This window comes from Narcine bancroftii, chromosome 2 (genome assembly GCF_036971445.1).
Source record: "Narcine bancroftii isolate sNarBan1 chromosome 2, sNarBan1.hap1, whole genome shotgun sequence".
In the NCBI taxonomy this organism is placed as follows: domain Eukaryota; kingdom Metazoa; phylum Chordata; class Chondrichthyes; order Torpediniformes; family Narcinidae; genus Narcine; species Narcine bancroftii.
In genome coordinates, this window is record NC_091470.1 from 278,494,600 (window position 1) to 278,508,077 (window position 13,478).

General features: G+C 40.3%; 2 protein-coding genes across 2 annotated transcripts in view; one reads left to right on the plus strand and one right to left on the minus strand.

The window, feature by feature from the left end:
* Positions 1-13,478, plus strand: part of kbtbd2 (kelch repeat and BTB (POZ) domain containing 2) — a 66,705-nt gene that overhangs the window by 12,166 nt on the left and 41,061 nt on the right. Inside the window, exon 3 of the mRNA XM_069921074.1 lies at positions 3,333-3,421. The gene's annotated coding sequence lies outside the window, so the exon portion shown is untranslated. The remainder of the gene's footprint in view (positions 1-3,332; positions 3,422-13,478) is intronic.
* LOC138755309 (uncharacterized) lies at positions 573-12,227 on the minus strand. Its single transcript, XM_069921072.1, has 8 exons — positions 12,199-12,227; positions 11,436-11,672; positions 8,307-9,862; positions 6,699-6,797; positions 6,031-6,334; positions 3,962-4,057; positions 973-1,086; positions 573-728 (listed from the first exon to the last, which is right to left on the minus strand). Exons 2-8 carry the CDS (start codon positions 11,659-11,661, stop codon positions 676-678), a joined length of 2,448 nt encoding a protein of 815 aa, XP_069777173.1. The 5' UTR covers positions 11,662-11,672; positions 12,199-12,227; the 3' UTR covers positions 573-675.

A 13,478-nucleotide genomic window follows, 5' to 3' on the forward strand; every position in this document is an offset into this window, starting at 1 on the left:
AATAAATAGGAGCACAAGTAGGCCATCCAGCCTGCTCTGCCATTCAATGGCTTTCTGATGATAGGCTCATAATCTACCTGCCTTTCCTCTTCCCCCCCACCCCGCTCATATTCCTCAATTCTCCTACTTAGAAAAATTTACTGAGGTAGCCTCCAGTGCTTTAATAGGCAGCAAATTCCACCCTCTGGGAAAAGCAGTTCCTGCTCATCCCAGTCCTAAATCTACTACCCTAGATCTTGTGGCTATGTCCCCTAGTTTCTCCCAATCAACGGGGGAAAACTTACCTACCTCTATTTAGGAGATGAGAGGCAAGTTAACAGACATACATGTTTCTGGAACAAACTGCAACATTTGGGGATAGTTTAAATAATTTAAAGGCATTTGGTCAGGAATATGAATAGAAAAGGCATACTAGGATCCAACACAGGCAAATGGGATTAGCATAGATCAGCAGAGTTCGGAGGCACAAGGTGGGTTGAAAGAGCCTGTTTCTTTGCTGTACAATTCTATGAACTCATTTGGGCGTTAATTTGAATGTAAAGAAAAAATAGAACAAATAACAGAACATGAACTGCTTTTGCACTCATTTATTTTCCGTCTGTGCACAATTAATCCACATTGTGGAGGCAATATTTGAGTATTTTTGAATTGCATCCAAGTGCCATTGGTTGACATTTAAAAGTGCATTTTTTTGGCACTTTTAGTCCTTCCTCTTCTCAGTGAATTTCCTAAAATACAAGGAGAATTTCAGGTTTAAAATGCCATGTTATGGTTCAATATTTCAACCAAGAATTTTTTTTTAAATAAATGCAAAGCTTCCAAAAATGGGTTAAAGTAAATAATGTGCCAAAGAATTCATACTTTAAAATAATGATCTACAACAATTGCACCTGTTAAAGTTAACTTATGAAATTACTACCTTCTTAAACATGTACATTCTGTACACAATTCAATGACAGTTCACATGATTACCTTGAAATCCATGCACATCTGACAAATCCCAGAAATCCATTTCATCAAGCTCCTGGGAGGCTTTTTTCTTTTGAGGAATCAATTTGCCACTGGACTCAACTTGTTGCACCTTCTCTGTTCAAAAACATCATACTTTAGCAAAAAGCAATTTTACAATAAAATGCAACCTGCACAATAATGTCAATGACTGCATTTCTTTTTAAATTCAAGTGTTGTGGTCTTTACAGGCTCAATCACCATTTTATCAATCAGGAAGATTAAGCCTTGATATGTTGCACTCTGAGGTGTGGGAAACCCACACTGAAGTTAGGGAGCAAGTTTTAGGATTTAAAAAAAATATTCATTAATTGATAAGCTGTCAAGGCCAAGTACACACCTAAAAGTAGAAGGTGACAATCATGTTTCTGTAAGTACAGTGAGAGTGGTGAAGCATATACCCATTTATATTAAAAAATTGGCTAATGGCACAGGTCTTAATGGGCAAACACAACATTTGGACAAAACTTCAATGATTACATTGAAGTCTCAGCCTGTGATTTGTGCTCAAGCCTGAGGAACATACAATGTCCCAATTCAGGCAAGTGTGCTATTCACTGTCCCAAAAGTAAATTAAAATACATTTCTGCAAAGAGTAAACAGTTAGACAATAGTGAATTGCATTTTAAAGCCCAACTAGACACCTCATCTTCCAAATTACAACTTTAATCTTAAAGGTAGGAGAATACATAGATGTTCCAGTTGAAGGGAAAGACTGGGAAGATCAGGTAACTCTGGATAATCAGAGATCCTGATATGATCAAGAAAAATGAGGCACATGTCAGTTATAGAAAGTTAAAATCAGGTAAATCTTTTGATAAGTATAGAGCAGCCATTCTCAATGGGGACACTGTGCCCTCCCACCAACAACCCTCTTTCCCTCCACCCCCCCCCCACCCCCCCAACCCAGGGCCAAAGCACATTTAAAAGCCTTGTTTTCTTTTGACCTCACATAAAATACCTTTATGTAGTCAGTAGAAGTACCAAAGAATCTAAAACTTGACTGCTTCATAGGGAAGGGAGCCTTAAACTTTGAACTAAGTTGCAAGGGTTCATAGCCAAAAATATTTTAGCATCACTTGTATAGAAGATGTCAGAGTGAGGGAAATGAGGGAAAGAAATGGGAATGAGATGGCTCAGGCAGCTATGGGCAAGGAGAATGCCAAGAGACCAAGGTAAAAGTACAACTAAGTAGGGAGGGGGGGGGGAAGAAAATAGGATCCCTTAAACATCAACAAGGTCATTAAAGTGTGGAACCACAGGAAGCAGGAAAGATCCTAAATGGGCATTTCTCATCTATTTACTATGAAGGTGAGAAAACAAGCAAATAATGACATCTTGGAAATTTGACAAAGGGTGGTGAGAATTAGCTGGAATATCTTTTGTTCAGCACTAGAAAATCTCTGAAAGTCCTCTGCTGTCCCACCAGATAGCCTGCATTGCTAGTTTATGTTAGCCAGCTCCATTATCCCATTGTAGTTTCCCTCATTTTGTCATGGTCCACTTTTTTTTTTATTGTAGTGATTGAAGAGGCTCAACAAGATTGTAAACTTTATGTCTCATTACATAAAACCAGAGACAAGATAGCATGTTCCTGTCTCAGTTCAGTAACATGCAGAAAGTTATCACTGATGCATTCCATGAACTCTTCAAGACTGCCTCAACCAACCTGATTTCCCCCATTTCTCACACCTAGGTGTCAACAATCCAGGAGTCAGTTTGCAGTCACTAAAGTGCTTATCCATTCCCCTTATCATAGAATCCTTTACCATGGGAGATCTGCTATGCATTTTCCCTCACCATATAAAGTGCCATGAATTGGCTATTGCTGCCTTCAACCGATGAGTCAGCTCCCCAACAATATATCCAACAATATATCTGTTTTGGAGGGAGATGACTACAGCAGACTCCTTCACTACCTTCCTGCTGTGGAACAAACTGCCGAATATAGTAGAGACAGGGACAATTGTAACACCAAAAAATACATTTACATAGGTACAAGGTTTAGAGGAATATGGGACAAACAGGCAAAAGGGAACTAGCTTGATTAGCATGGTCAAAAAGAGGCAGAGAACCAAAATGGTGTCAAGTATAACCTAGTAGGGCAAAGATACCACCTTGGTAATGCACATGCTGGGAAGGGTCACCCCAAGGATGATTAGGGTGCTGAGAATTGCCTGTAGTGCAGCACCATATTAAATATTTAAACCAACATCATCTCCAAGAACAGCATACACATTCTGATGATCATTGAAATGGAAAATATGATATTATCAAAAGTCTTGAACCAAATTAATCAGCAGAAATGCTTTGTTGGTTTTCAGGAAAGTCCAAGCAGACAAATACTGGAGTCCATGGGATAGAAAGAAGTGGACCCCTACAGTTACCACTCAACCTTCCACCAGGCCCAAAGGTGATAAGAATTACTGTGAAGCCAGTGCAGATAACTCTGCAGCACAAGGCCAACTTCACTTTTGCTCACTCAGGTGCCAAATCTGCAGATTTGTTTACAATCAGTTGAAATCAATCATCAATTTTCTAGATCCAACTCAAAGCCGCTAAAACATACACAAGTTAATGTCAGTTATAAAAATGCAACCTAACGAAGAACAAGCTAATCATGTGGAGCTGATGCTTCACATCTGCAAAGGATTCTGAGTGCATCTTGGTTTCCTGCTCCAATACTTCTACTGCACTTGGTCTCTGCTATTATCAGAACTGAAGTTAAGCTATTGATGCTCAGCCAAGTTTCATCTCACTCTAGTAGCCTCACCTATTCAAAATTGAAATGAATACAAGTTTAAAACTATCCAAGGCATTTGACATCTAGCTAGCCTTGCTTATTTAAAACTATAGGCACATTTTACTAGTGAGAAAAGGATTGGATTCTACACTATTCATGTGTACTAAACAAACTGTGAGTCTTTATGTTAAAATGTTAAGATGGTCTTACCATACTCTGCATCGTCAAGTGATTGAGTAGCTGACTTGGGTTTTGCACCGACTTTATTCCAGTATTCATCCACAGAATCTTCACTTGCATTTTGTACTTTATCAATTTAAGAGAAAAATCAGTATTGAAAATATTTTGTCATCTTTAAATAGATCTTTATTTGCCCCCACAAGTGGTACACCTGGCTCATTTCCAACTCAAGGAGGAATAATAATGTATTAAAAAATTTCTTAACAATGTAGATTTGAGCATTCAGTCTCTCCCCCTCCCCCCTCTGCCACCCCAAAATCCACTGCAATTTTTAAATAGATCTGAGCATTGTGGGACCAGTACAAATGGTGCAAGAATGTTTAAAATTCAAAGATGCTAAATGAGAATCACAGACCAATCGAAGGTTGGAAAAGCAAACAAGCTACATACACCCTGACCTCACCTTGGCCCTGCAAATTTCTTTCAGAAACTGATCCAGCTCCCTTCTGAATAGGACAATTACATTTGATGCAGCTTCCTCCCAAGTGTTCATTCTCTAGACCAACCACAAAACTCTCAGGCCAGATTTTACCATCTTTGCCCACCACACCCAATTCCAACTCCTCCAATGGAACAGCCTCTTGCCTATGTGCTTTGAGCACAAAATAGTAGGCCTACATTTAACATGATCATAGCTGATCTATGCTAGACACAACTTTGACCCAATCACTGTCCGATCTCCCTTGAACTCTCGGTTTTTCCAGTCTATCCACTTGTCCCTCATTCCTGGAATTATTCTGGATTTTCACCTTCTGCAAAGGCTCCTTTCTTTGGAGTGCAGCCCCCCCCCCCCCCCACCTCTCCCAGAACATCTGGTTGCAGCCAAACTAATGTTCTCTTTACTTAACACCTGCATATACAGAGTCCAGAAATCTAAATGGCTTTCCATACCATTTGTAAGACTTTTTTCTTGCACTTGCAGCTTTGTTTGTACATCCATGATTTATAGCTGATGACCTTAAGGTCACAATAACATTCAATATTGCCTCTGATGTAACTAAATGATCGAAGGTAACATTGCAGGAACAATTCAATTGAACAGATTCATGCAAAGGCATAGTGAGAATATGTACATGGAAGAAACTGTTTCTATGGACAGAATGGGAAAGATGACCAAGAATAAAGATGATTTGAAAAGATAAGGATGTTAATTGATATAGGATTATGGAATTAAACATGGACAAATGCTGTACTTCAAAGGAGAAGATTGCAGGGCTATGAAAGGAAGTGATATTAGCTGGATATCCACAATAGGAACTAAATGGTCTTATTTCATGGTGTAATTTTTTTTGTTCTGAATTTGAGAATGACGGTGATGGATTTTTGGAGGTGAGACTGGTCAATTTCAATGAAATTTCATTTTTGAGGCAGTGATGAATTACTTTGAGCTGCATTCTTGTTGCAGTATTCTAGGGGCTATAGGAATAACATTTAAGTGGGCTCCAAAACCTTGGCAATTAGCTGCATTTCACCTTATGGGTCTTGTGCACTGAAGCCCTGTTGTGTCACTGGTAGAGTGCAATCAAGTTGATGTCCAATTCTGGATGATGTCGAGTTTGTGTTAAGTTAGTCATTTTGGCAACAATGTGAAATACATTGTAAAGTAGACTCATGGACAAAATCTAAAGGTGATAAGAATGTTTAAAAGTCAAACATTTCAGATCCATATTTTAAAAACGTGTTGGAACAAATATTAAACCCTTTGAGATTAAAATGAGACCTGGTTGAGAGCTTCAGTTGGAGATCAAAAATGGAGGGTGAGGGCGGGTTGACAAAACAGATGAACAAGTAGAAATTGTACAAATGTTTAAGAAAGATAGGCCCCAATAGCAAAAGACAAACAGCCAGTAAATGCAGATGGGAAAGTGTAGGGGTACAAGTCTAAATTAATAGGTCAAAACCATTTCAAAGATCAAGTACAAGTTCAGCAGATTTTTTTTTGAACAGGAGTTATCAAAAATTTAATTTGGGAAAAATGGGATGCAGTTTAAGTAAACAATGTTTTCTGTATCAAATTCAATAGTACAATAAATACATACCACTCCTTGTTTTCTGTGTACATTTGCACCTTTTCCCCTCTGTGTGTTTTAGTTCTGGTTTTGAGATTTGCCCAGATTTGGGGAACTCCTGGTATTCATGCCCCACCTTAATTTGCTCTCTTTCATTAGGAATATATTTAGCCATATGTGCTCTTTTCTTTGCTCTCAGTTTTTCTTGTTGCAACCGAGAGATTTGAAGTGTGGCGATTTTAGGAGACCTACGAATTATTTTCTTACGAGAAAATCCATCAACCTTGGCTTTTTCTGGAATTCTTGCCCAGGACTCATCTTGCTCCTCTGAAACCTGCTTGGAATTAGAAATCAGAAGTTAAGCAATACAGACACCATTCAGCCCATCATGTCCTTGCCAGTTAAGAGCACCCAACAACCCAAGGTATGTTGGCAAACTGGGAGCAAAATTGGTTGGGTAAGAGAAGGAAGAGGATAACAGTGTAAGGGCATCTTTCTGAAAAATGTTGTGTACCACATCAGTGTGGAATACTTTGTTTAATAACTTGGATGAGAATGTAGTGGGTATGATTGATCCTTGTAGTGACTCAGAAGCAAAGAAGCTTGGTTAAAAGATACAGCAGGACATGGATCAGATGGAACAGAATACACTTTTGGGGGTTTAAATCCTGGTAGGGAACAAGGTAAACATCAAGAACCTTTGCTATGCAGAAACATCTTTGGTGTAGGTCTGTACTCCCAAAAATGGCGACACAGGCAGATAGGGAGTGACGAAGGCATTCAACTTGCTTGTCTTCCTGGGCAGAGGCACAAGGTTGAGACATCATGATGAGAACATACTTGTACTATTGCGTACAGTTTATAGCCATGAAACAGGAAGAATGGGATAGAGATAGAGTGCAAAGTGATTCAGCAGAAAGTTGCCTGGAATTGATAGTTATCAAGAAATTGAATAGGTTGGTCTTATTCTCACAGAAACAAAAAGGATTAAGGGTGAACTTTTAGGGATTTATAAAATTATGAGGGCCAAAGGAAGATAGAGGCAGAATTTTCTCGGGAAAGAATACTCTAGAACTAGAGGGCATAGGTTTAATATGAAGGCAAGAAGTTTAAAGGAGATGCAAAGGGCAATTCCCCCCTCCCCTCCAAGAGCATGATGAATACCTGGACAAGCTGTCAGATGTGGTGGTGGAAGCATATACAATTACCACATTTTTTAAAAATATTGAACAGGTGCATGGAGGGGAAGGTGCAGACCTAATATGGACAAATGGAATATAAAAATACATCAATCAGCAAGAGTAAGATGGGGTAAAAGAATGATGCAGACCTGGGGTGAGAAGCAGCAGATGGAGTTTAACCCAGTAAGTGTGAAGTGATTCATTCTAGCAAGTCAAATTTGAAAGCAGAAGATGATGTTAATGAGAGGACTCTGAGCAGTGTCCACGTCTGTTGCACAGACTGAAGGGATGTTGTTTTAAATGCTTAGGAACGTGTACATGGTGGATGCAAGAGGTAGGTTTTTCTTCAGAGTGATGCACTGCTAGCAACAGTAGTGGAGGCAGGGACAATAGAATCTTTTCAGAGACTATTAGATACACATGCAGAACTGAGAAAAATAGAGGAATATGCAGTAAGGGAATTCTAGGAAGTTGCTAAGAGTAGGTTCTTAGGCTGGGACAACACTGAACCAAAGGGTGTAGATTTTTTTTAATAATAAGAGTAGGCCATCTGGCCATGGATGAACTCAGCTCCACCTATATACATCCCCTGCCCCCCCTCCCCCCCCCAAACATAACCTTGAATTCCCTTTGTATGCCAAAGTCCAATTAACTGTCTTAAATATATTCAATTGAAGCAGCCTCTACTAGTGAGAATTTCAGATACGCTCTGAGAAAAGCAGTCACACACACACACACACACACACACACAATTCCCTCAAGATTTTGTCATAAAAGCCATTCATTAACTTTGTTTTTTGTCACTGAGAAAATTTGTCACACCAGGTTAATTGATAACATTAAAATCCATGAAAACCAACACTTACCACTCATCTATCCTGGTTACCTCTTTGAAGATAGCACCATTTTCCCTCATATCCATGCAGTCTGTTCCCCATTAGTGCCTTTCTAAAATCAAGGTTTATTCTCTCCCTTTCTAGTTTCCACTAATGAATTGATTCTAATAATTGTTCTAAGTTAAAGTAACTGGCCTGAAATTATCCATTTAGAGACAGTGGAAACAAAGACAAAATTAATCTGATTTTCTGCCCATCAAGTTATGCTTCAATAAACATTCAATAATACCTCAAAGGAATCTGAAGAGTAATGAGTTTTTTTGTTTCTGTTTGATCTGGATGATTCTCTGGAGATTCTGCGACATCTCCGCTGTCCACTGGATGATGAAGTCCCTTGAATTAATTGGTCTTTTCTCAAATCCTCCCTCTCCAAAAGGGCATCACTACCAACACTCCAAGTAGCAGAGTCTTTTCTGCAGACATGTTTCATGCCTTTTACTTTTAAAAGTTCTTTTCTGCAACTACTGCAAAATTGCTCTCTCTCAGAGATAATTCTATTTCTGAATGTTTTACTGCTAATTTGATCACTGGTTTCAGAGATTGCTGGGCAGCGGGGTGAAGAATGAGGATTACACATCAGATGGGAATATGAGACATTGGTTTTTCCATGCATGGTATCAAAAAAATCCAATGACGATTCCTCATCCTTGGAGGAGGTTTCCTCAAAAGATCCATCAAGGATCCTTGGTTGATGTTGTAGTGGCTGTGGAGTACCCGGTTTCCACCAGTTACTTTGTGCTTGGTCTTGTAGCCAGGCCAGTACACTTGCCGAAGGTATATATTCTTCAGCTGACTCAAGAGAAGCATCACTTTTCAACATCTCACCCATTTTCGTTTCATTTAATGGTTCTGCTGAAATAATAATCTCACTTTGTTCATTAGTTGCATCTTGCTCTTCCATCTCATTCTGCTGAAAAGGTCCACTGGGGCTCTCTTGCACTGAAAGCTTTTCAGATGCCTCCTGTACAAATTCACTTGTCAGAAATTTGCCACTCTTATTGATTTTGCATGATACTTTGTCCTCTTTGCCATGCATTGGTGGGCAACTCAAATCCTCCTCTGTCCTAGATTCAAATCCAGTTTCTGGACTTGTATTCGAATCCAGCGGCACACCTTGGGATGTGTTTGGTACTTCAGCTTTCTGAGTTATTTTGTCAGCTTCAAATGGGCCATAAAAGGGTACCCCACTCTCACAGGCACTTACAGACCAAACCTCACATTGAATACCATCTTCTACCTTTTTATGAGGAGTATTATATATGGGAACTGTGGCTTCAAATGACCTCCACACATTTATAGAAGGTGCTCCTTCACTGCAATTTATTCTTATTTTTTCCTTTTGCAAAGCATAGCCACTTGCCTTGGAACTCTTGGATGTCAAAGGACCACTGGTTTCTTCTGTCTCATTTGATGCAACTTGTAACACTTTTTGTGCCACTCTTTCTTGCAGTAAAATGCCTGTACTATCAGGACTTGATTCCGTTGCAGAGGGGCTCTGGTGCCTCATTTCAGCAGTTTGCCTGCTACAAGTTATAGTTTCATTAACCACATCTGCCCTTTTGGGTTGGACTGGATTGGTCTCACTAGTGTCCGTTTGTACTTCTGTATTAGTCACATTTCTTCGAAAAGGATAGTGTTTGAATCGAGTAGGATAAAATGTTGGGCGAGTGACAAAAGAATTAAAATAGGGTCTTCTAAAGTTAGTGTGGGCCATTGGTGACTGTGGTCCATAGCTTCTTGGTAATGGCATTGGACATACAGGATAGTACAAACTGCCACCAAATTCTGACAGAAAGAGAAAGTCAAGTTAGTATTATCTAACCAATAATGGACCTTTTATTAAGCAAGTTAATTACAAAGTAATTATTACAGAATAATATTCAGCAGATGGTGTTCATTTGGGAAGAGTTGAGGCAGGGGTAGCCAACTAAATTAAGTCATACAGCATGGTAACAGGTCATTTTAGCCCACAAGTTCATGTGAGGGGTGTAGCTTAATTGGGCAGCATGGACTCATTGGTCAAAATAGCCTGTTACCATGCTGTATGTCTAAATTAAAAGGTTTGCCACCCAAGTTAAGGTAACTGCCAAATATTTTAAAAGGTGGTATTCCTTCAGACCTTGCAGGGTTTCCCAACTAACAAAGGTCAAATATCATGTTAAGGTTGGAATTAGTGAAAAATTAATCTGCCCACAACTTGGTTTTGTTGTAATAATTTAAGGATGACCAACAAGGTTTGCATTCATTCACCATTCCTCAATGCCTTTGAGAAGAGGGTGGTCTTGGAGACAGTGACATCTATCTGAAAAGCTGACCCTTCAGCCCATCATGTCAATGCTGACCATCAAATACCAATTCTCGAGCATGGTCTCTGCTCTTCTATGCCACAACAATTCACTGGTGGTCTAGATTTCTGTTGACATGTGTGAAATCCCTGCCTCCTCCACCTTCTCAGAAACTGCCAACATCGTATGAGAGAAAAACAACATTTTCAGATCCTAGATTACCGTTTCACCCTTCACTTAAATCTTTGTCCTTGGGCTTTAAAATGCTCGAGTTGGACAAAAGATTTTTCACTATCGCGACCTCCCTTGAACCGTTCCTTCCTTTTGAAAAAGCTGCCTTCATGGTACTGTTGGGGAGGAAGTACCCGGATTGGACCCACCCGCTACCTTTTGGAGGGGGAACCGGTTCGCGATTCAGAAGGACCTTACAGTCAAACCATCGCAAATCGAAGATGACTTCTAGGTTTAAAAGTTCATCTTAAAATTCCCCAAACCAAACTTTGGCATTTGACAGCCAGGATCCCGTAGCTGGGCGGAGCCGTAGAGTCCACGAGAACATTTGATAGCCAGCTCACTGACCCAATAAACATCAGGTCACTTTTCATTTTAAACAAATAAATTAAAAAGTTTTTTTTAGCAAGACGTCGAAATCCTTCACTCCCGCCAAAGGCAACTGTTAAGGCTTCATCCATTGCACGTTACATCAAATTGTTGCATGTTGCAAAGTTGGCCAAGAACAAGAGAGGTGGGACTATCAGCCTGGAAACTAATCAAGTTTAATTAATCCATTTTTAACGTTCATTAACAAGTTTAATTAATCAAGATATCTTTAAAATCAATCGATCGCTGATGGATTCTTCACCTTCCCCACCGGTTGTTCATTTACTAACGGGTGAGAGAATCATTTGCTAATGTATAGGCGTGGGCCACTTTATCAGTGAAGTCCATGGAGGATCATTTTGTGCCGAAAGGCCAGATAAAGCGACACGTTTAACGATGGACAATAAACGCCATATGAAATGTTTTAAACCACCAACTAACCTTTCATCTGCAACTGTACGAAAACTGCTTACCTACAGTCGGGTAGAAATAAGGGGGGAAAGCCGCTGGGGGCATGAAATGAGAGAGGGGGGACATAAACATGTGCGGTGCTGGCATTGGCTGAAAGAAGAACCGGTTGTGGTTCGGAGGGTGGCCATCTTCAGGTCTTTGGCGGTTTGGTGAAGAATTCATCGCAATTTGTGACAAGCAAAGAATTAAAATACCAATCCAACCGTCGAGGATCGGTGGCAGATTCATCGGAACTCCAACTGGGGGAGGGAGGAAAAAAAACAGGCAAAACATTAACTAAACTTGCAGACCAGTGGTCCAATGTACCTCCATACCTCAAGACCGCTCCTTCCAAATACAAATATGAAAGAGCAACTAAATTCTAGCTTCGGCTTTGAAACAGTAAACACACCTCTCCTCTGAACTTCAAAATCTCGGTTAGAACCAAAGGCTAGAGAAAAAAAAATCCAGCAACCTGATTTTCGCCTTGTACGGATAACCCCTTCCCCAAACCAACCTCCTTATCTGACACGGCCGACCCTTAACAATTAGTGAGGAAAATCCAGCCAGTCAGGAGAAGCCACTCATTTCAACTAACTGCACCAACTCGCAAAACTCCACTCCCCCCCCCCCCCCTCCTTGTGCTCACTAACAGGTTCTGTCACTTGTTTCATGCAGCAGTTACTGCTCCGTCTTGTTATTGTACAACATAGGGACCCTCTCCCTTGGCCAAAAAACCCCGGTGAAAATAGTCAACCGATGGGGCAACCTAATGCCTTCTACTACCTCGAACTGTCGCGACCACTGTTTGCAACGGAAGTGACCCATGTAGTTAGGTCAAAGTAAGGATCTTTCGAGACAGTTTCGGGTTTTTATTTTCGACTCTCACAACCTACATTATTTTCCTTTCGTGGTTTCCGATCATCCTGATTTTCCCATTTTGTTGTTTTATTTTTTCACTTGTCCCGTTGTTACCTTATCGGTGGACCCGCCTTCTTCTCCTCCGTTCCCTCCCCCTTTCCTCTTCCCACTTCATTGTCGTCTACATCTTAAAACTTACTTGTTTCTTATGTGCTCATGAGTGCAGAATAGAAGCAAATAAAATGAATGTGCGCTGAAAAGGACGGTATCGAATCATAGAGAGAGAGGCATGCGGTTTATAGAGCAGGGGAACGGGCCATTCAGCTCACCCCATCAACAGTGACCGACGGCATCTACCATATTCACGCCGAAATGCTGGAGGAACTCAGCTCGTCTTTCCAGCGTCCGTAAAAAAGCAGATATATTCCTGACGTTTCGAGCCTGAGCCCGAGGCAGAGTTCTTCCAGCATTTAGGTGTTTTTTTACTAAAATTCAAGCGTCTGCGGACTGTCCTGTTTCACTCATTCTATGTCCAGCACTTGGTCCATACCCTTCTTTGTAGGCCAAGTGCTCATCTAAACACATCATAGCTGCTGTTCACTGTCCTGCTTGAGGCTGTGTCCCTAATTTTCGTCTCCCTTCTATCTAATTACTCCTTTCATAATTTTATCTATTTCCATAAGATTCCCCCTCAATCTTCTAAATTCTCAATGAGCATTGTCCCAGGTTACTCAATCTCTCCCCATAAAGTAGCCCCTTCATTTCCAGCATCACATCCAAAGGCTTATACTAGAATTTCACTACCACAGTATTAGGGAGTTAGTTACAATTCTAGAATATTGTTATGTACATTAATGATTTGGTTATGAATTTAGAAGGCAAGAGGAGTATGTTTTTGATGATGACTGAATTATATGAATAGGATATTTGACCAAGATGATGTTGTTCAGTTGGTAAGAAGAGCAGAGCCATAGCAGTGAAGCACTTTGGGAGGACTAATTAGGAGAGGATAGGACACACAGGAGAAATGGTGTGTCTACAAGAGATGCTAAGGAACAGGGTGACCTTGCATAGCCAAAGGATTCCCAAAGATGACAGCATGTGGCAAAGAAGATCACCAGGTACTTGTGCATTTGCTAGGGCACAGCATATAAAAAAAACTGGGATGGCCAATAGACCCAATAGTCCTCAGTTGAATCTGAGGT